Source organism: Spermophilus citellus, assembly GCF_964194105.1.
Source record: "Spermophilus citellus genome assembly, chromosome: 1".
Taxonomy (NCBI): domain Eukaryota; kingdom Metazoa; phylum Chordata; class Mammalia; order Rodentia; family Sciuridae; genus Spermophilus; species Spermophilus citellus.
Window position 1 is genome coordinate 249,864,937 of NC_138182.1, and position 23,772 is coordinate 249,888,708.

At 32.2% G+C, this 23,772-nt stretch overlaps 1 protein-coding gene across 1 annotated transcript in view; it reads left to right on the forward strand.

Moving 5' to 3' along the window:
- HCN1 (hyperpolarization activated cyclic nucleotide gated potassium channel 1) overlaps positions 1 to 23,772 on the forward strand; it is a 376,109-nt gene that overhangs the window by 213,789 nt on the left and 138,548 nt on the right. The window contains exon 3 of the mRNA XM_081294982.1: positions 321 to 482. Coding sequence (XP_081151108.1) covers positions 321 to 482 — 162 coding nt within the window. The remainder of the gene's footprint in view (positions 1 to 320; positions 483 to 23,772) is intronic.

Genomic DNA, 23,772 nt, shown 5'->3' on the forward strand with positions numbered 1-23,772 from the left:
GTTGGTATGTGGTGCTGAGGATCGAACCCGGGCCGCACGCATGCCAGGCAAGCGCGCTACCGCTTGAGCCACATCCCCAGCCCAAGCATCAATTTCTTATCCTTTTTATTCCTGGTGAAAAATTAACAGTTTATTATAACATTCGTAAGTCAGAGTATCAAACATTGGAAAACACAAACAAATATAATCTCTATTTCTGAAAATCTTTTCCTTAATTTTTTTAAATCAATACTTATGCTACACCATATTAATCCTTCTGATTTTGGTAGTATGCTTGTTTAAAAAAATGTTAAGAGTTAATTTTATGTTTTGTTCAACAGATATTCCACATGACATATGATCTCGCCAGTGCAGTGGTGAGAATATTTAATCTCATTGGCATGATGCTGCTCTTGTGTCACTGGGATGGCTGTCTTCAATTCTTGGTACCACTACTGCAGGATTTCCCACCAGATTGTTGGGTGTCTCTAAATAAAATGGTTGTAAGTAATTTGTATTATTTTATACATTGCCTTTTCAGTGTTTTGCCAAAAAAGTATTTCTGTGAGAATGATCTGATTTCTCTCTCTTCATAAATGTTTAGAGGAAATTTGGTTTTGCTTCCATGGATATGTAGTAAGATGAAATAGATTTTTTTCTCTATCTATATTTAATTTTCATGTTCCTGGGAAAGTATATATTACAACATATTTTTTAAATATTTTGCTCTACTTATATGGAGACATTTTATTTCAAAATAAAAACACATGCAAATAATCATGATACAATATTCCTTTAAAAATGCCTATAGATTAGAATACTTCTTTCATGTTTTTGTTTGGTTTTTAGCATTTGTTATTTTCAAGCCACTATTGTAGGGATTGTAAAACACACAAAGACATATACCTAGAGGTAAAAGAGATATGCCTAAATCTTAATGCTGTTTCAAATGACACATTTTGCTAGGGAAAACTTTATGGAAATAGTAGGTTTTAATTTTAATTCTAAAAGACAGATATAAATATTATAGAAATATTATTTCCATAGCTAAACTATCTATATACACATTTAATTTTACGAGCATATATTTTGAATTGAGATCTTATATTCACATGAATCTCTCCTTCATTTCATTCATATCTGCTTACTTCCTCACAGAGACCTTTCCTATCATAGTAATATATATATATATCACTCAAGTAGTTTATATTCTGTCATAAAAGCATTTAGCAAGACTCTTGCACATATTCTCTCTCTCTCTCTCTCTCTCTCTCTCTCTCTCTCTCTCTTTCTCCCTCCTTCCCTCCCTCCCTTCCTGCCTCCCTCCTTCCTTCCCTATCCTTTGTTATTTATTTTTTTTTGTGTGTTTCTCACACCATAGTTAGTACAAAAAACATTGTTTTCTTATATCTTTCATCTACAGTGCTGCTCTTAATTGATTTGGGGCTATTATAACAAAATATCATGGTCTATGCTATTTACAAAAATAAAAATTTATTTCTCACATTTCTAGGTCCAAGACAAAGGCACTGCAAACTTTGCCTCTATTTCTGAAATTATGCCTTTATATATACATTCTCCGTTGTTCACACAGCAGAAGGTGGAAATATGAGAAACTGCTCTTGCAAGCCCTCTTCATAAGGGCAATTAATTCACTCCTGAGGGAAAATACCTCCATGACCCCAACAGCTTCTGTTAGGCTTCATCTCCTACCTTTATTGAATTGGGGATTACATTTACAAAACATGAGTTGTGGGACACACATGTAAATCACAAAGCAAGTAGCCAGAAAAGTACCTGTGATATAAATTTGATAATCTAGTGCTTCATCATCAAAACTTTGAGAAATGTTCTTTAGTGGGGGAGACTGCATGACTGAAGAATAAAACAAGGAGTTGATGATCTCACTTTTCCAATATGTGGTATCTCTATGATGATACATCTGCCACTTTATTATCTTTGAAGAAACAAAACATATGGTAAAGGCAATAATAAAGATATTTTGGGGGAGAGGAAAAGGTAGCTGCTCTATAATCTAGCTTCTGACTGAGTGCATAATATTAAAACACAAGCACTGCTGCAAAAAGATGATTCATAATTGGCATCAACAATATTTAATTTGGCAAATAATTATTATTTTAAATTTTCCTTAGGTATCTTTCAGAAAAATACCAATTATCATTATTGAAAGAGTAAAAGAAATATTTTTGTATCTATAAAGTTTATTTAATTATATAATTCTAATACATGGCAACATATTAGTTGTTAGAGGTAAGCACATTTATTGAAGAATTTTAATGTCTTAATTTCTTTTCTCTAAATATATCTGCATGTATTCACGTGTGTATATTGCATGTGCATTGTATGTGCATCATCTAATGTTGCCAAACCTCAAAACTTTGTTCTACCTTAATGTTGTGTGATATAAACACCTTACTTGAAGTTATAATTCACTTTAATTTGGTCTTTCTCTTTTTTTTTCCTATAAGGATTTACTTTTACAATTTTGAAATTAGCTTTTATTTTCTTTCACATTTTTAAAATATTATTTCCATTTGTATCTCTAACATAAAGGGCAGAAAATAGTTAAATATCATATATTTTTTACATTGTGGATATCAGTAATATGAATGAAATAACAGTCAATAATACAACAATTTTTGTATAAGATAATCTTGATGGTGTCATCATATCTCATAATATTTTCCATTTTAAAGTTTCAGATTTCTAGGAAACCTTCTGCAACAACAATAATAAAAAGTGTATTTACACATAGTTATAATAGAGCAGTAAAAATCTAATGTAAGAAAAAAAAATCCTGCATTTATTTAATACTTTTACTGTCTACAAAACACTGTGCTGTAAAATATGCTCTTATCAAATGTTCATAGCAGTGTAATGAGCCAAGCACTGTTATCTTGATTTCATAGTTCAGAAAACTGAAACTTTTACAAGTTCAACGAATAGTCCAATATCCCATGGGTAGAATACAAAACCATAAGTAGATATGTATCTAATTCCATAACTTTTGCTCTAAACTACATTATAATGTCATGTTGCATAGATTACAAAGAAGAAGTAAGAAAAATAAGAAATCTTAGTTAAAAACAATTCAGTTTGTAGCAGAAAAATCTCTCTAAAATCAGCATTTGAATTCTGACACTAAAGAGTAGCAAGACTATTTTTCTAGAGGAAAAAAAAAGTCAAACTGGGAAATCAAAAATTGAGAAATAAGATCCAGATGAATGCAGGAAATATGGGTTTGAAAATTGTGCTATGGCATTTGGCTTTGGTGTTGAATTATTTATGTTAAAGATTGGTGTGCTTAGCAAACACCTTACTTTTTCTTTTATTTTTAAATCTTCTATTTTATATTATTTATGTCCTTAAATATTATTAAGTACTACATATACTTAAGTTCTCTCTAACTCTATTTTCTTTTATCAATGTGTATATCCTATTAGCTAGTTATCTGTACATAACCAGCAATGATAACTTCCAAGTCAATGGTTTAACTATGCTGCATCTTTAACTATGGTGTTAGTAATTTGTTTAATATAATCATTCTTACATTAATTGCTCCTAATTTGGATTTGTTCCATAAAAGTAGGTTCATATCTTCTTAGCTAATCTCTTTGAATTCTTTATAAATTACTTTTGCTTTATAAATATATCTAAGGGAGTCCATATTTTCTACCTACAATTTTATTAATGTAGGGTTACATATTGGTGATGGTTTTAAAGACTTAAGTGTAAGAACACATATGAATCTATTACCATCTGAATGTACCACATAAGGTAAATGGATTTGCTTTTGCAGTAAGAGCATGTTATACTGCAAGATGTTACATTAAATAATCTTGGTTTATGGGCATACTAATAGAATGATTCATTTATAAAAAAACAATGCTAAATTTTATCATATTACACTGCTGGACAAAATTTTTACCATAGTGAAAATGAGAAAAAGTTTAAAAGTCAAGTTACTCATTATATAGCACACTCTATGAAATATAACTACTTAAGAGCACTATATTTACATTGTATACAATTACCTAATTACATCAAAACATTATCCATCAAAATAAATTTACATTAACATATGTTAATGTAGCTAGGCACAAGGGCACAGGACTGTAATTTCAGCTCCTGGGGCGGGGGAGTGGCTGAGGCAGAAAGTTCACGAGTTGGAGGCCAGTCTGGGAAACTTAGTTAGACCCTGTCTCAAAATAAAAAATAAAACTAAATAAAAGGTGGGCATGGTGGCACACAACTGTAACCCCAGAGGCTAGGGAAGTTGAGACAGGAGGATCGATAGTTTAAAGCCAGCCTCAGCAATAGTGAAGTGCTAAGCAATTCAGTGAGACCTGTCTCTAAATACAATACAAAATAAGGCTGGGGATGTGGTTCCGTGGTTGAGTGGCCCCGAGTTCAATCTCTGGTACCAAAAATTAAAATAAATAAAATAAAATATAAAGGCCTGGGGAGGGATGAGCTTTGTGGCTCTCACCCCTGGGTTCAGTCCTCAGTAACACACACACACACACACACACACACACACACACACACACACACGATATGTTGAATTATTAATTTTGTTAGTATTTTATTAGCAAAATCATTTTTCTTTAGCTATGTTAGGATCATAAAGTAAATAAATGTCTAGTTTTATATTTGGACTTATTTGAGAAACACTATAATCAAAATAATTTACATCATTCATAATTCTCTCATTGTAAAGGTTTTTGCTGTTGTGATTTAAAGGAATCAATGCATTATTTAACCTAGAGGGCAGTCCATTTGTTTTTATGAATACCCCTTAAGTTAGTAACCTTGCAAAATTAGACGGATAATTGTGAACAGCATCTGTGAAACATGTGTAAGTTAGGTGTAGTGGCACATGCTTAAAATCCCTTCAACTTGGGAGGTTGAGATAGAAGCATTGAAAATCCAAGACCAGCTCAGAAATCTGAGAAGGTCCTAACTTAGCAAGACCCTGTGTTAAAAATAAAAAGTAAAAATGACAGATATGTAGCTCAGTTGTAGAACACCTCTAGAATCAATTCTCGTGGAAAAAAAAAAGAAAACAACAACAGCAACAAACATTTTAATGGAGCTATTTTACATTTAAAAATATATATTTGTATTAGTTCTTTAAAAATTCATGACAGAAGACTGTACTTTGACATATTATAAATGTATGGTGTATAACTTGTTCTAATTAGGATCCCATTCTTGTGGTTGAATATGATGTGGCATTAAATTGGTTGTTTATCCATATATGAACATAGGGAAGTTATGCATTCCTTCTTAGAGCTTGCTTTCATAATTTTTAAACATCTTTTTAGTTGTATATGCATCCAATAGTTCTATTTATTTACTTATTTATTTGGTGCTGAGGATTATACCCAGTGCCTCTTGTGTTCGGGGCAAGCTCTCAACCACTGAGGTACAACCCTAGCCCTCTTTCATAATTATTTTTTTACCAAATATATTTTCAAAGGTAAGTAATAACATGACCATGGTATGGGCTATGAATACAGCATACTCCATATTAATGAAGTTCAAACTGATGAGCTTCTAATGCTCTTTGCTTCTATTCTAAGAAGGTAATAATAATTTCCAGAAAAAAATTAAGACGTATAAATCAAATTAATTGAGATCATTAGGGAAAACAGATACAAAGGTCTTTAAGTATATAATTAATATAAATCTATGTAGCAAGTATGAGTTTCAATTAGAAAAATCCTAATTGCTACCTAAATTTATTTTCATTAGAGACAATGTGGCAGGGACACTTACAAATAACCACACATTCACACACTCTTCTATCTCCCCTCTAGTTAGAATGGAATCCCCAAATACAAATGGAGCATGGAAACCATGATGATTATAAGATCTATTTATTTTCTGTCAAATGGAAAAAGGTGAAATTAAAACAGCTTCACATTTTGTTTTACAAAGTCGTCTTGGCTAATTGATAATGATTGATGGAAATAAAATAACTAAAATAATAACTAAGAAATGAAGTTAAAATAATATACCTAAGAAATGAAGAATGATAAATAACACCTGTCTTGAGTTCTAGTGATCTATTTTAGATTAGAATTTCTCTATATTAGAAATTTTATTATAATGATAGTATTAACTTTTTTTTCTAACTAGAATGTACTGCCATAAGAGAATTTTTTTAAGTCCTAACAAAAGTTAAGTAATTTGCTGACAAATCATTGTAGCTTTACCAGAAAAAAAATGTACTCTTAGCTCCTATGAGTTATAATAATAAAGTGGGTCAGCAGCATGCTGAGCCTTGTGATTTCTCTCTGGTCCTCTTATTTCTGCTCATTTGGAAAGCCTGATTGGTGACTGTTCTCTGGTGGATAGAAACACAACCCCTGGCAAAATGGACATGGTTTGCTACTGCATTCTTCCTTCCTTTTTAGATGTGGATTCTTTTATGAGAATAAACATAAAAATAAATTCTCACCTGGTATTTCAATTTCAAGTAAAATTTGCATTTCGGGAAAACGTTAACTTGAACTAAGTTTCCTGACAGAGAAGAGTGATGAATATTGATTTAATTATATAATGGCTATGACTACATTGAACTGCTTTAGCAATACAAGACCAAGCCATGAATTCCAATTTTCTTTTTTCTTAGGGACTTGTTCTTATATTTAAGCAAGAAATAACTAGAAGAAATATTATTCATCAAATTATCACTTCTAACAAGATGGAGAAAAAAAACCAAATATCTTCCAAAAAGGCTAATTTACTAGCCTTACTTCTACAGTAGTTCTCATATAGAGTCTTTTTTAGGGGGGTGGGGAGTGGGTACCAGGGATTAAAATGAGGTGCACTAGCCCACTGAGCTTCATCCCCAGCTCTCTTTTGTATATTATTTAGAGAATGGGTCTCACTGAGTTGCTTAGTGCCTTCATTTTGCTGAGGCTGGCTTTGAACTTGTGATCCTCATATTAAGCCTCCAGGCCACTGGGATTATAGTCCAGAGCCACCACACCCAGCTCATATAGAGTCATGATGCACACTGTTGAAACTTTCACAGATGTAGTGTAAAGGTATTTTTAAACATTTATTTACTTTTTTATTTGTTCTAATTTGTTATACATGACAGAAGAATGCATTTCGATTCATAGTACAAAAACGATGCACAATTTTTTCACTTCTCTGATTGTTCACAAAGTAGAGTCCCACCATTTGTATCTCTATACGTGTACCTAGGGCAATGATGTCCATATCATTTCATTATTCTTCCTACCCCATTCTCTCTCTCTACCCCTCCTTCCCCTTTGCCCAATCAAAGTTTCTCCATTTTTCTCATGCACTCCTCCCATTAGGTAAGCATCCACATATCAGAGAGAACATTTGGCCTTTGGTTTTGGGGATTGGCTTACTTCGCTCAGCATGATATTCTCCAACCTCATCCATTTACTTGCAAATGCCATAATATCATGTTCTTTTAATGCTGAGTAATATTCCAGTGTGTGTGTGTGTGTGTGTGTGTGTATGTATATATACATATATATATGTATATATACATACACACACACACACACACACACACACACAGTTTCTTTATTCATTCATCTATTGAAGGGCATCTAGGTTGCTTCCACAGTTTAGCAATTTTGAATTGAACTGCTATAAACACTGAAATGGCTGCACCATTGTAATATACTGTTTTTAAGTTCTTTGAGTATAGACCGAAGAGTGGGATAGTTGGATCATATGGTGATTCCATTCCAAATTTTCTAAGGAATCTCCATACTGCTTTCCAGATTGGTTGTACCAATTTGCAGTCCTACCAGCAATATATGAGTGAGCCTTTTCCCCCGCATCCTCACCAACAGTTATTGTGCTTGTTTTCTTAATAACTGAAGTGAAATGAAATCTTAGAATATTTTTGATTTGCATTTCTCTAGTTGTTAGAGATGTTGAACATTTTTTCATATATTTGTTGATCATTATGTATCTTTTTCTGAAAAATGTCTGTTCAGTTCCTTAGCCCATTTATTGATTGGTTATTTGGGTTTTTTGTTTGTTTGTTTTGTTTTGTTTTGTTTTTTGATGTTAAGTTTTTGTGAGTTCTTTATATATCCTGGAGACTAGTGCTGTATCTGATGTACCTGTGGTAAAAATTTTCTTTCATTCTGTAGGCTCTCTATATACCCACTGTTTGTTTCTTTTGCTGAAAGAAGCTTATTAGTTTGAATCCATCCAATTTATTTATTCTTGATTTTATTTTTTATGCTTATTTCTTGCACTTTAGGAGTCTTGTTAAGGAAGTTGGGGCCTAATCTGACTTGATAAAGATTTAGGTCTACTTTTTCCTCTATTAACCTTGGAGTCTCTCATCTAATTCCTAGGTCCTTGATCTACTTTGAGTTGAGTTTTGTGCAGGGTGAGAGATAGGGGCTCAATTTAATTTTGCTGCATATGGATTTCTTGTTTTCCCAACACCATTTGTTGAAGAGGTGATGTTTTCTCCAATGTATGTTTGTGTAACATTATTTTCCTTATTCTGAGTAAGATAAATAAAAATACCTTCATCTCCATTTTAGAGAAAAATAGCTTAAAGGAGAATTGTTACTCTATTGGCATAAAATGAGAGACTATCAGTGTAAGAGTTGGTTATGAAATCCACTTGGGTTAATGTCGGACTCAGCATGACATTCCACTTCATCCTTTCCCAGAGTTCATTCATTATAAGTGATGGTAAATTTGTGCACCCAGAAATCAACTATGAATTTCTGGTACCACTAACAGAACTTTGAATATTTATAAAAATATGTGGATAAAACTGGATATTGTACATGGGGGTTAATTATAAATTTGCACCATTTACTGCCTCCATAAATCCAAAATAATCAGGCAAATTAATACAATTACGACTTATAATATAATCTGAATTTCTCATACTTAATTGTCCATGGGGAATATATATATATATATATATATATATATATATATATATATACATACACACACACACACACATACACACACACACACACACACACACACACACACACACATATATATATATATATATATATATATATATTCTATAGGTTGGAATAAAATGGCAAATTGATAGAATTGAATATTAATAATTTTGTATTGTATTACTCCACTAACAGATATTTATGTCAATCAATTCATATAAACTTCTTATCCTTTGAAAGAGTCCAATATTATCATTCTATTTTAGTAAAAAGAGACTTATCAACTTAAATTATGTCTGCTAAATCACCCATTTTCAGATAATTTTAAGAGAAGTTGTAGTTATTTCCATATGGAGGGATTACTTTAGTTGTCTCTTTTTTTTTATTCCTCCTCATGTCTTTTTCCTCCTGAAACGACACTGATAAAAATATGTTACTCTAGATATATGGTAGAATTGAAGGTGACATGAAGAAAGCCACATATTAAGTGAGGAGCATAAGAAAGAATAGCAGGATTTTTTTCCTGAATATTAACATGATAATTTTCATAATCCTGCTGTATATCCAGTCATTTGTTAGAAGTACTTGTTTTTAGAAATGTAACATATTCTAGAAATGAGTAATTCCTATGAGAAGTTGAATTGTGCTCACAATCCTTGTTTATTTCCATTATTTTTTATGCATTCTTACAGTGTATCTGCTTTTTGGGTAATTTATCAATTGGGATATTTAGAATATATAATATAGTCATTGGCCAGTCTTTTTTATACTTCAAGGATATAGAGATGGACTAGTATAATCAATTTTCAAGCACTTTTCAGTTATTTATCTCAGAAACATGATTGCACCAAGAAAGACTTAAATTATACTTGTTTGGTCTACAACTCACTATCTTATTCTCCACAAACATATCCATTTGTGCACTGAAGCTATGTTTCTCATTGGATAAGCTTGATAATGGTGAAAATTAATAGGAAAAGATAGGCACTCACCATCCATCATACCTGTGGAATTCATAAAAGGAGATAAAAAATGAACCAAAACAAATTCTGTATATTCCAGTAGCATTTTCTTGGAGGTATCATAAAGTCAAATTTTTCTCTAAATATATTTTAAGATAGAATAAGTATAAATTGTAATGTCTAGTTGTAATGTCCACTGAATGAATTGGTAGATATTTGTAGATCCTGCCTTTAGCATCGTGTTCATGTGATAATCTAAGTTCCTGATTCTTGTAACTTAAGGAAAGAAAACATTTTCCAGATGGTGTTCAAACACAAGACTGGGATCCTAATAGAATAAGATCTACTCCATGTTTGTCTAAATATGTCAAAATATACTCTACTATCAGGTATATCAAAAAAGAACAAATAAAATAAACAAACATCTTCCAGTAGAGCAATGTTCAATTTCAGTTGTGTTAAAATGAGGATATAATTCAGTATGCTCATCTCTGTTCTTCAGAAATATATTTTTGTCCTTTAAATATTTTCTCACCTCATTATCTATTCATTTTTAAGAGACTATTTTTAAATAAAATCATAATACTCAAGTGTAAAATGATATTTCAAATGATATATGCTACCATCTCCACAGTGCTTTAGAATTAGAAGTAAGGCATCATTACCCTATAAAAGGATGACTACGTTTTATCTGGCACTTGTGTAATACCTCCTTCAACTCGGTTATCAATTCATAAGGGAAAAGAAAAAAAAAGAAGTTAGGCTTATGTCTGTAATCCTTAAATATCAGCCAAATCAAACTAAAGATTTCTTAGTCTCCAAATTTTATGGAAGACATTCTTCTGAGGGCAACTTTCATTTAACCCATCAATGTCATTATTTCTCCATAATCTTTTCATCTTATTTTCTTATCTGGTGATCAGAACTTTCTACCCATAGCTCTTTCAAAAAGTATGAAAAATAGACATTTATATTTATAGATTTATATACAATGAACCACGTAATCTTGGAAACCTATAAATGATAGATCCAGCTATAATTTACACATGAATATTGATGAAAATGGCATGCTCTAAGGTCTTCTAGTGTATTTCTTTATCATTCAACTGGTATCATGATTCATTGTGTGAACACATTCATATCCATGGTGGTTTAGTGATCTCTAAGGAATTAAATGACCACAAATTTGAAGAAAAAAAAGAAGATAAACACATTATTTTAGATAAGAATGAAAAATTGGATAGAAACAGGACCTAGAAATCAAGAAGCTAATGCCATGACGCCAGACCGCCTTTTCTCCTCCAGGCTGTGTTCCTACTTTGAGGCCATTCTCCAAGGTCACTAGGTGATGTGAAGCTTCTTCCTCTTTCTTCTGAAGGACACAAAACTTATGCCCTTTGTTACAACCATTTATTGTTTAAGGTCCTAATACTGTTTCATTTGCAGAGCTATATTCTTAAGATTTTTTATGTGTTACTCATAAAGTAAATAAACGTTTTGGCATACTTCTATCAACTATTTAGAATAATCCATTACAGTTATTCCTATAATAGTTATAAACTTTGTGAGGTATTTCATTTTTGGTATATTCAGATATTATTATTTGGTTCTCTATACATCTGAAAGTTTTAGAGTATCCATTTACATCCATGTGTAGCAAAATGAATTAAGTGTCTAACAAAGAACTGAATAACTAATCATAAATACATTTAAAAAGTACTTTTATGTGTAATAATTAATATCATGAATATATTATGAATTGAGGAAAGATACAATCCAAATATCTTTCAAGATTCAAGCAGAAAGTAGGTGACAGATCCACAGCTAAGGCCACAGTTTCCTTACTTGTCCTCTGCTCTAGGTGCATATCTATATGAAAATGTAGCATGCTGGAGGAGAACGAAATAAAGAAGGTTGGAGAAAACATTAATAAAGCAGTATTATTATAGAATACTAGAGGGTGTCGAGGTAGCAAAATGGAGGAGTTCTGTGGAACAACACAGAACAGGGAAAGGTATCATTGGTGGCAACTGGACACTTAAATTTCCTTAAAGCAAAATACTGTCGAGTCTTGGTTTGCCTATTCATGAATAAAAGCCTGGTAGAGATTGTGCATGGTGGCATCAGCTTGTAAACCCAGCCACACAGGAGACTAAAGCACAAGAATTGCAAATTCAAGGCTACCTTTTAAGACCCTGTCTTAAAATAAAATAAATAAGGGACTGGGGACATAGTTTGGAAATAGAGCCCTTGCCTAGTATGTGTTAGGCCCTGGGTTTAATCCCCCGCACACTGAAAAGAAAAAGCAGGACAGAAATGATGAGTATGAGGGTCAACTCCAACCAAAATTAAAGAATTTATTTGTTAGAGTTAAGTGATTAGAATCTGAAAAGAAGCATTTAAGTAATATCTAAGTGGTACTGTGAGGTGGTTAATTACCATCATATCTTAAAATTAGATTTCTTACATTCATCTTCTGGTTCTCTGACACTTATAAGCCTTGTGACCTTGAACAAGTGATTTAGTCTACTTGTGCCTTAGTTTCTCCATCTACAGAGTGGGAATGATGATTATGTTTATATTAAGGAAGTTTAAGGTAAATAAAGGAGCTTGAACATGTGAAGTACATGGAAAAGATTTCATTACATTTTTCAGCTTAGTAGATGGAAGTCATTATTTAACTTTGCAGTTGTATGTGAGCTACAATTGATATTTCTTGTCTATAAATTAGTACATAATTCTTCTATTAAAAATAATAATTTGAGGTAGATTAAAATAGAAGTAGATATACTATATACATAGTAAAAGAAGAGAGTAAATGCATAGAAAGAAAAAAGTTTATAAGAAATAAAACCTGGCTAAAGAAAGAGAATTTGAATGTAAAATTTCACTTTTATTTTATTATCACCTACAGAATATTAAATAGAAGGTCTGAACCCATAAAAGTAGCTGCAAGGAATATTTAGAAGGAGAAGCATACTAGTATATGAATAGTAATAGTTGGAGGAAGGATCAGACATTGCATAAACCTCCTTTGGGATCTTTAGAATAATAATAAATGGCATAATGTAAGTGGAATACTTTTTGTCTTATTTAACATTGTCTCCTGTCAGGGTGAAATATATTAAACTGAATAGGCTGGAATAGATTTTCAATAAATTGACCCCTAAGTCAATATATGGGTTTTGCAAATGAGCTCATTCCTCTGTCTCATATGAATTGCACCTTGAAATGGTAAAATGTTAAAGAAGAAATGGTGGAGTGATTACATAGAATCTTTCATAAACCATGAAAATGGTGGAACACATGTTTTTCCATTGAATAGGAAAGTGATATATGAATTTACATAAAACTAATTAAGAAAGATACTGCAGATTACAACTTGAGATGTTTGATATTAATTTCAAAGATATTATTTAACTTTTAGGAATAATAGTTATTATTTAACTTTAAGGATGAAAGTCAAAAGTTGCATAGTTTCACAATTGAGTCCACAAAAATTGATGTCATCCCAATAAAATTGAATTCCATCTGTTTATGTGATTATTTTTGTTACAGTCAAGTTAATGAATTGAAACTATGTTTCCTAATAATGATTATCTCTTTATTTATATATAAAAGAGATAATAGATAAATTAACCCATTCTCTAAGAATCTTTTAATTCTAAAATTGCATTTATTTGGAATGTCCTAACACTTGAGGTGAGGGGAAGGGAGAATCTGTATTACATAAACAACCAATCAACCAAATACCAGTGACCCACTTTACATTATTAAAAAAAACTGACCTTATATTCTAAATGTCTCTTTTTTTCCACTTTACACCCCTATGATTTGATGCAGACACCCTCAAATGGCAAGAGAAATGTGGAAAGTATCTGAAAGTTACTCCAAAAATATTTCTTGCCAAATAATTAATATAGGTTTAGCCCCATCTAGTGTACTATACCATGCTTCCTGGTAGCATATGACAGTTAAAAATATTATGATGATCCAAAAATTCCAAATCACCAAATGGCAATTTAATGTAGTTTATCATATTCTACTTAGCATGATGGGAAAGAAAAATATTTCAAATTTTGAAAATAAAATTTTCATATTATAATAAAGATCAAGACAAATCAGAAAACTTCATTTATTAAAAATATTACTTTCTTTTTTCTTTTATATATAAATATATATGCATCTCTATACAAATATATAAAGTCAAAGATTAAAAAAATTCTATAAGCACATGCCAAACTAAGACAATCAAGTCAAATAAGATTTTGACAAAGTTAAAAACAGTCAAGTAAATCAAAGGATATTACTCAGAATCTGTCTAATCTAACCAAACTGACTTCAAAATGGATAGCCAAGCCAGGTGAGATGGTGCATGTCTGTAATCCCAACAGCTAGGGAGGTTAAGGCAGAAGGATAGCAAGTGTGAGGTCAGCTTAGCAACTTAACAAGAACTTCAGCAATTCAGTGAGTCCCTCTCTCAAAATAAAAAATAAAAAGGGCTGGGTATTCAACTCTGTGGTAATGTGCTCCCGGGTTCATTCCCCAGTACAAAAAAAAAAAAAAAAAAAAAAAAGCCAATTTTCATGCTGACAGGAATCAGTCTAGTAATATAGATGTATAATTAGATGAAGTCTAAGACAAAAATATACACTACTAAAGCACACTTTTACTGTCCAAGGGACACAGCCTCTTCTCACTTTTCGCTGATAATTATCATGTAAAAATTTATGTCTAATCTTGCCTATAGTTATCAAAGAAAACTAGACATGAAGGTTTCTATTGAAAATGCCATATGTTGAGATATATCTGCATATATATACACACATGTACATACTTTTATATATGGACAAATATATGCACATACAGCCATTCACAACATGTAGTCAAGGACAGATGACATACATGATACCATGTACTTGTGGTGATGCTAATGCAAACAACCCTGCTGTGCTGCCAGTCATATGAAAGTTTAGCGTAAACAGTTTATACATTATGTAAGATTTAATATTAAATAACTATGTTACCAGTTTATGTATTTGCATATTACACTTTTTTAGGGTGTTTTCCTTCTACTTTTAAAGAATAAGGTTTACTGTAAAAGAGCATTATGTGTTTTTCCAGCAGCCTCATTTATCTCAATTTTCCCATTCTTCTTGACCGCATCAAGAGGCTATATTCGGTGAATGACCTACACCGTCTAGGTTTTGTAAGAACACTATACTATTTTCCCAGTGAGTAAATCTAATAGCAATGCATTTCTCAGAATGCTTCATAGTCATTAAGTGATGCATGGCTAAATATGTGAATTTTATATTATATATTTTATTGTATACACTTACATATCAATTTACATATTTATACTTTTTAAAAACAATGTGGGCTACAAAAAAAATCATCAGAAATCCAGATTTAGAGGCAGCAGCCTACTAGTTTCTAACTTCTGAGGACAGGAATATATGCTTTACCACTACATCCACTGATTTCTTCCATCAGACTCAGAACTTGACAAAATTCTTCCTTTCCTTTTACAAAAGAAAAATATCAACTATTATAAAAATTAGTTGCAGCCAGGAGCGGTCATATGCACCTATAATTTCAGTGGCTTAGGAGGCTGAGGCAGGAGGATAGTGAGTTCAAGGCCAGCTTCATCAAGGCCAGGCACCAACCAACTCAGTGAGACCCTGTCTCTAAATAAAATACAAAATAAGGCTGGGGATGTGGCTCAGTTCTTGAGTGCCCCTGAGTTCAATTTCCAATACTGAAAAAAGAAAAGAACAAAAACAAAAACAAAGTAATTGCTGAGCATGATAAAAGTATATTAGTTTACATTAACAGTTCAGCAGGACTTATCAATTTCATTGAATTAATTCAAATTTCTTTTTACATGAATTTAACTATGTTGGCTGCTTATTTCAATAATAATATGTTATCAATCAGCTATGACTGAAAGAACAGTTCCAGATAATATGCATGAATTAAAAAGACAAGACAGACAATACTTGTTTGGAAAATGCTTTATTGCTACAAGAGAAATATAATGTATTTGCATTTAAGTTATAGGGTTACTAAAAAACAACAAATATTCACTATATAGAATCTGTTGAGCTGTAAACTTTTCTCAATGTAATACTTCTTGCTGAGAAACTTCTGATGAGAAATCTCCTAATTAATAAATGAAGATCTAGATATCTACTGCATCTATAGCCATAGCAGATAGTTACATGCCTTAGGGGACTTGGAATTGAAACCTTCTATTCTCAATATTTAAGGTTCAAACTAGCTTTATAAATCCTTGAGTATGTGGCATCATCTTCATGTCAGTGATAAAATCAAAATGTATCTAATATCTTAAATTTACCATAAGAGACCAATTCTTCAGTTTTAATATGTAGTGTCCAAGGTGGACTAAAAAATTTTAGGAGAACTGACAGGTGGTACAGGAGTGACTCAGGAGGCTGAAGCAGGAGGATCACAAGTTCAAGGCCAACCTCAGCAGTTTAGTGAGGTCCTGGGTTGGGTAACCTAGTGAAACCTTGCCTCCTTCCCCCAAAAAAGGGTGTCACTGGGTTTAGTCCCCAGTATCCCCCCCAAAATATCTATATGTATGTATACACACAGACACACACATATTTAGGAGAGTATTGCATATGCAACAATGTATGTATAATAGTCCATCCCATACATTGAGATCAATCTGTATCCCCTTATTTGCATGAGATTAGGAGGCATTAAATACTATTTATCTATCTGAAATTTATCACCTTATTTATTGATTGATTGGTTTATTGAGTAACTGTTCTTATAACCTCTGATGGAGCTGAAAAGCAGATTGACAGAACAAAGTCTTGCCATGATGTTTTGTGTCAGAAGACACAAATCCTACTAAGCAATCTAGAGCAGGAAAACAGAATGCTGTGACCTGGGTCCACCAGATATATTTAAGATAGAATGGTTCTTAGGTGCCATCTCTGTAGAAGTGACTTTTGAACAAAGAACTCAAGGAAATGAAGGAAGGAGTTATGTAAATATATGGAAGAGGAGTAGACCAGGAAGAAGCAGAAGCAGGTGCAAGCTGGCTAGGATGGCTGGAGTGGAATGAATGAGAAGAAAAGAAGGAGGTTGCAAAGATACCCAGGAGTCAGCCCACTGAATAAGGGGCTTATAAACCATGGGGTGATTTGGAGTGCTGTTCTCTATAAAATGGAAAGCTAAATGAGATCCAGTTGCCCCTACTGTGAGAACCTGTCCCAGGGCCAAATACAGAGGAAGCGGTGCTGCCTTCCTATTTCACAGAAGGATCTACAACATTAGGTACTGAGGCTCAGGTATGTGAACCAGTGTTTAAATCAGTCCATAACAAGAAGGTGACATGGGCAGGCAGTGACATGGTCGGCAGCATGTAATGCAGGCTTGTGGCAGCCAGGACAGAGCAGCGCACACCGAACAGAATAATAAGTTTAACTGAACTACAGAGATGCAGCAATGAGGACAGCAGCTCCCTTCATCCTGGTGGCGAGTAAAGAACATCATGGCTCTAGTGGACAGGGCTCCTTTGAAAATATGTGATGTATTAACTAGTGTTGGAAGGTAGCACCAAGAAGGCTGGTAGTTCTATGGTCATGAAGGTGAAGGCTGCTAATAATTAATTTAGATATAATTATTAAGTAGGCATTCAGGGTTGGTGGGGGAAGCTCAGTGGTAGAAGGCTTGCCTAGCACATGTGAGGCACTGGGTTTGATCCTCAGCACCACATAAAAATAAATAAGTAAAGGTATTGTGTCCATTAACGACTATTTTTTTTTTAAAGTGGGCATTCAAAAATAGTCTAAGAGATAATTTAGGCAAATTTAGTTTTTCATGTTGTTCATCAGTGAATTAAGCCCTTACTGACGGTCTCATGGCAAACACTGTTATCCTATGCCAGGAATTTCTACAATTTATGGATCTTGTTATTATATAAGGAATCATTGAAGAAAAGCATGGTGTCCTTCAATATCAATACAAATGTAGAGAAACTCAACCAAACATTTGGCTCTCTGACAGACTTGGGCTTGTAGTGATACTAGAGCTTGTTGATACGTTTCTATCTTCATCATTTACAAGATTCTCAACTTTTATTCCACATTGAGGCTGATTCTTTGTCAGTATCTATATTATCAAATATCAGTGTATTTTTTTAAAATCTTCCTTTTGGTCTCCTTCCATGCCACTTCTTTCAAGAGTTCGTTTTAAGGTATTCAGTATACTTGCTTTTACATCAAATTAAATCATTGGGAATCCATTTTAAAATTTTGTTATAATTATAAAAAATATTTTATTGATTAGCTGGACATCTTCTAGTTTCTTTCTTTTTTTTTTTTTTTTTTTGGTACTGGAGATCAAACCCAGGAGTGCTTTACTACTGAGCTACATTTGCTGCCCATTTTAATTTTAATTTGAGACACTCTCACAGTCTCACTAAGTTGTGGAGGTTGGCCTTGAACTTGCAATCCTCCTGCTTCAGCCTCCCAAGTCACTAGGATATGGGCATGTACCACTATACATGGAAGCCCTCTTCTTTTAACTCTGGAGAGAATCTTCAGTGGTTCTGAGGTATTTACTTTGTATAACTCTTCCTATACCCTGATACAGAGGGCGTGGAAGCAGAACTCTGATTAAATAAAAAGAATTTTGAATGAAACTAACTTTCTCTAAAAAACTAGAAGACAAAATATAAATTTAATTTACATTAGTTTCTCTTCTAATTCTTTTGCTAGAATAAAAACATACTAGAAAATATTAAATTAATTTATGTATTTAATTTGAATGCTGTATCACTTAATCCATTCCATCCTCTTGATAATTAAATATTTTGATCTTAATTTTGTTTTTAATCAAATGTGCTCTGTAACCATTCTGACATGTGTACATGTATATGGATATGGCTTTGTGTTGCAGAGAGATTTTCTTTGAGCATTATAATTTTTCTCTAAGAGAAAACTGCATTTAAAATTATAAGGGAAATATTTTTTAGTGATCTTCTGGTTAGATTTTAATGGACTTCTAGTAGTTGAAAGCATAAATACTCAGCTGACTAAATTTAAATGGCACTTTATTAAAAATATAATTAGAGGGTGTGGATGTATCTTCCTGCTTTATAAGATCAATAAATTTAAACTTTGTTTTAACAAAAGAAAGATATTTATGGAGCCTAAAAATTATTAGGACCAGTGCAGAATTCTATTATATGATTGCTGTCTTATCAGGTATTTGACAACTGTGCATAATTATTGTCACCAAGGTTGCTACAAAGAGGCAATTTGAATGTATATTCTTCCCTGTAGCTAGGCCAGAAGAAGCACACTAGCCACTATTAAAGATCAAATTAAAGAGCTTATCCTCTTTCTAATTGATTCTTTATTTTATAATTGTGGTTACTATTTATTAACAACCCTGATGTGCACATCGTCTCATTTAATCTTCACCAACTCTAAAACATGCATTGCTAATCCTAATATTATGACAAAGAAATTGGGACTCTGAGTAATAAACATCACCCACTGCAAATGGTAGAGCTGAGATCTAACTCAGACACAAGAATTCCATGCCTAAAGAACTCTTTAATCACTTAGCCATTCTACTTCAACATCTGGGACTTTGTTGTCTGTTAATCTAGTTGGGCTCTTCTGTCCATTTTAGCTCCAACTGGGTGCATCTTTTAGGAGGTCAAATTTGATGTGTGGCATATAAATCTTAATCTGGTGTGGTAGCCATTCCTCAATAGTTCTACTTCCTATGTTCACATCCACATGCAATCCCATTCCAACCCTTCATAAGGGTACCTGGGAGTCCAGCCTGACTTCTTCCAAGTCCCTCAAAGACCCTGTCAATATTTGTGTGACAATCCAATAGATCTGGTTATCTCTATAAGCTGTTGTGTTTATAATAATTCAAAATTGCTTAGTAGAAAGCATTTAATAAAATTATATGCTACTTGCCATAGTATATATTTCAATGAAATGGAATGCAATGAGGTGATTTTCCTTTGGATCTCTTGTTAATTTATAACAACTTATATTTACTAACTCCTGAATATATTATCACTATTTCATTATTATTATATAATAATTGGTGGCCTCTGTATGGAGACCTGTATCAAAATTCAGTGGGTTTAACCAACCTCCTATAGGAAATAAGTAAACGTAGCAAGTAACACAGGTAAGGAAAAATGCAGAATCTCTTCTTTGCCTTAACTACTAGAGATTTGAGATAAAAGGAATATCTGGACCATTTTATGTAGTCAGTTGAGTTTAGATAAGGAATTTATATTGGTTATATTTGCTGGATTTAGGGAGAACTTATTGGACAAACCTGAAAACTCTGGGTAATCTACTGCCAGTATAAATAAAAAACTGGGAATGAGAAGATCTGTACCATAAGGAATCTTTCCCACTAATGTTCACAGAAGCCACATAGCAGATTGCACACAAGCACTATCTGTACATCCTGAGAGTCAGAAATTTATATGCATGTCTGTTAAATATTTGTAAACATAGAGAAAATGGAAGCTTCAAGTATTCTTTTGCAGCAAATGTGAAACAACTCAAGCAGTACAGATAAAATGTGAAAATGGTGGAATTATCAGTATAATTGAATTTCCTAGATAGCCAGAAACTCCACTTTGTTTCTTGAGGATTATTATGAAGAAGACCCCAGTTTGAAACGCAGGCTCTTGAACACATATCAATATTTCATTAATTGTAGGTTTCCTCCCCCAGAAATGTGTCTTAGAATAACTCTGTCATAGTAACTAATTTTGTGGTGTTTGGATGAATTTATTCCCAGTATTATTTTTTTTGCAAAATTTATGTGAATGGACTCTTCTTTAAAGACTGTAAGAAAAAAAAAGTCATTGTGAATTTTAATTAGTAGACTACAGGTTATAAAAATCTTAAATAATACTATTTCTTCTCTTATTGCATTTTAAAAATACACCCCATCCTGGAAAATGTTATGAAGAAGTAACTTATTGTTCTAAGTCTAACAGGGTTTGTGAATTTTTTTTGGTTAAATTTAGTTATAGTCATTAACAAAGCATAGTACTCTGAGCCTTTTCTAGACTATGTAATATGATGTTGCCTTGTTGATAGATGTTTTTAGATTTCCTGGAACCTATTTACCAAAATATAAAATCCAACTCATCATTTTTCATATGCCAGTTGTCTCAAAAATCAATTATATCTTGGGATGAATAATTTTCAGAGGAGTTAGAAAAATAATTAACTATAAGATTGTGAAAAACCAAATATATATTTTATTTAAAAATTATTCTCTGTAAGAGATTTATTTGAAGAGTAAAATATTTTGATAATATATATTGTATATATTGTACTGTTTGTGTATATACATATGTATATACACACACATATTATATTGTGTGTGTGTATACACACACACAATACATACATACTGGGTATTGAACCCGGGGATACTTGGCCACTGAGCCACATCCTACCTTTATTTTGTATTTTATTTAGAGACAGGTCTCACAAGTTTCTTAGTGCCTCACTTTTTGCTGAGGCTTGTTTAGAACTCACACTGCTGGGATTACAGGTGTGTGCCACCCCACCTGGCTTATTTTGGTAATATTTAACCTTCCATCATCAGCTTTGTATCAATAATTTAGGAAGCTGTTTGATTTTTCTTCACTAATATATCTTTTAAATATGTAAGTTACTTAATTGATTATATATTTTCTCAAATTATTATATGAATTATAGCTGAGTTTAGCTAGATACTTTACTAGTTCTCATCAAAATATAATTAGTGATATTTTATACTAATATATCTGATCTTTTTAATTAGTCTTGAATCTCAGCTCTCTTGAATTATTTGTGAAAAGCCAAATATATATTTGAATTAGTATTAAAATAAAGACAATGTTGCATGTGCTATTTTAAAGGAAATAAGAATGATCTATTGATTGTATTTTTTAATGATCTGTTGTATCTTTTTGATGGTATGCAGTGTAATTCTTTTAGAACACATGGAGTAGTAGGTTTCTAAATTATTTACCAGTGATGTTTCTGTTTGTAGCAGGGACTTTGAATTTATTATCCCATTTTGTCCTTATAATGGTTTCACAATTTTTTCCACAGATAAAGGAAAGGATAATATAGGCTAAGAGAGATCAAGTGGCCAATTCAATGTAAAACAATCAGCAAGAACCCCAGCATGAATTTTACTTAAGACCCATTGCACCCCAAGTGTGCCTTCTTTTCACCATACTGCAGATTTTACTAGCCAAAGACGCAATGTTCTCATTCAGATAATGCTCTGTGATTTTGAAAATGGAGAGTAATCAAGGAACTCTCTCCATACAATCACAGCAGAGTAAATGCTATTCCCAGAGCCAAGAACCAGAAATACTCCTTTGTACTTGACTGACATAGAAACAATGTCATCACATATTGTATCATAATTTCAATCATGTAGTTTTAACAAATGTTTTCTAATCAAAGTTTTTATGGGTTAAAACTTAAATTTAAAGAAGTGTTTTCCTAACATATATTAAACTTCACAATGGCTTATATTCTTTACAAGCATTTTACACTTGTAATAATTTTCTCAATAACTGTTGTGAATACGTACATGTACAAATTGTAGCAACCTAGAAGAATTATTACACACACACACACACACACACACACACACACACTCTCACAGTTCTCCCCCTACCAACACTAATAACTTAATCAAGATTAACTTTTCATCACAAATAATGCCATCAAAATCTATTCTCTGATCAAATCTAATGAAGTACCTCACTGCTTTGCAACCTAATGTTTAGGAAAATCTAGGAATATTGTAGAAGGAAATGTCCAAGAGATTTTCTTAAAATATTCCGATATTTTAGAAAGAGAGAAAAGAATTTCCCTAAACATAGAATTGTGAAAATTTTTTTGTTTTTTAACAAACTAAAACCTGAAGTTTTAGAGCACAAAATAAATAAATGAACCACAAAAATAAATAAATGAATACATATATAAATAGATAAAATGAAAAGATATGACAATAAACTACATTCTGGGAACAGCCAGTACTATTTTATGTTGTGTTTTTGACATTTAAGGTAGAAAAAAATCGTGACACATTCTGTCTTTGTTATCTTGGTAGCTGGGAAATAGGCATCTGCAAAAATCACCTTAGGAAAAAACATTTTAAGAAAAAAAAATGACCAGTGTCAGCATGCTACACTGAGTAGTCAACTCATAGAAAATGTGTTTATGTGAAAGGAATTTAACCCTATTTCATTTGAAACATAAAAGACTGCTGAATATTCCTTTCACATAATTCATAACCTAATATAATCATATTATGTATATTATTGCAACCATTACTACAGCCAAATAATATGAAGCAGAGCAAGACTATTGAATATGTAATAATATTATGTTTGTATAATCTGCTAAATTTATTTTTTACATTATGTATTCAGATTATGCTTTCATTCTATCTGTACTTACAATTTAAAATTTTCTTTTTCCCATAGATTAGTAGGCAACTGAAGAGTAAATATAAGGACTTTAATTTTCTTTTACTATAGTTAAATATATAAGTACATAAAATATTTTTTTTATTTCTTATGATAAGAAATATGAATGTTACTCTAAGGAATACCAAGGAAGGGTTTTACGATTGACCACGCACAGTAGCTCCTTAATCCATTGATTTTTAGTGTTCCCCATAAACAATCCTGAAGGGAGAAAGAGCAGAAAAGCACTAAGAATATGTATGAGTATTGCAATGTAAGAGTCCCATCCACCATGCTTTAACAAGTTTTGCCTATTCAGACAGTTAGATTGAAATAACAGCAAGGAGAT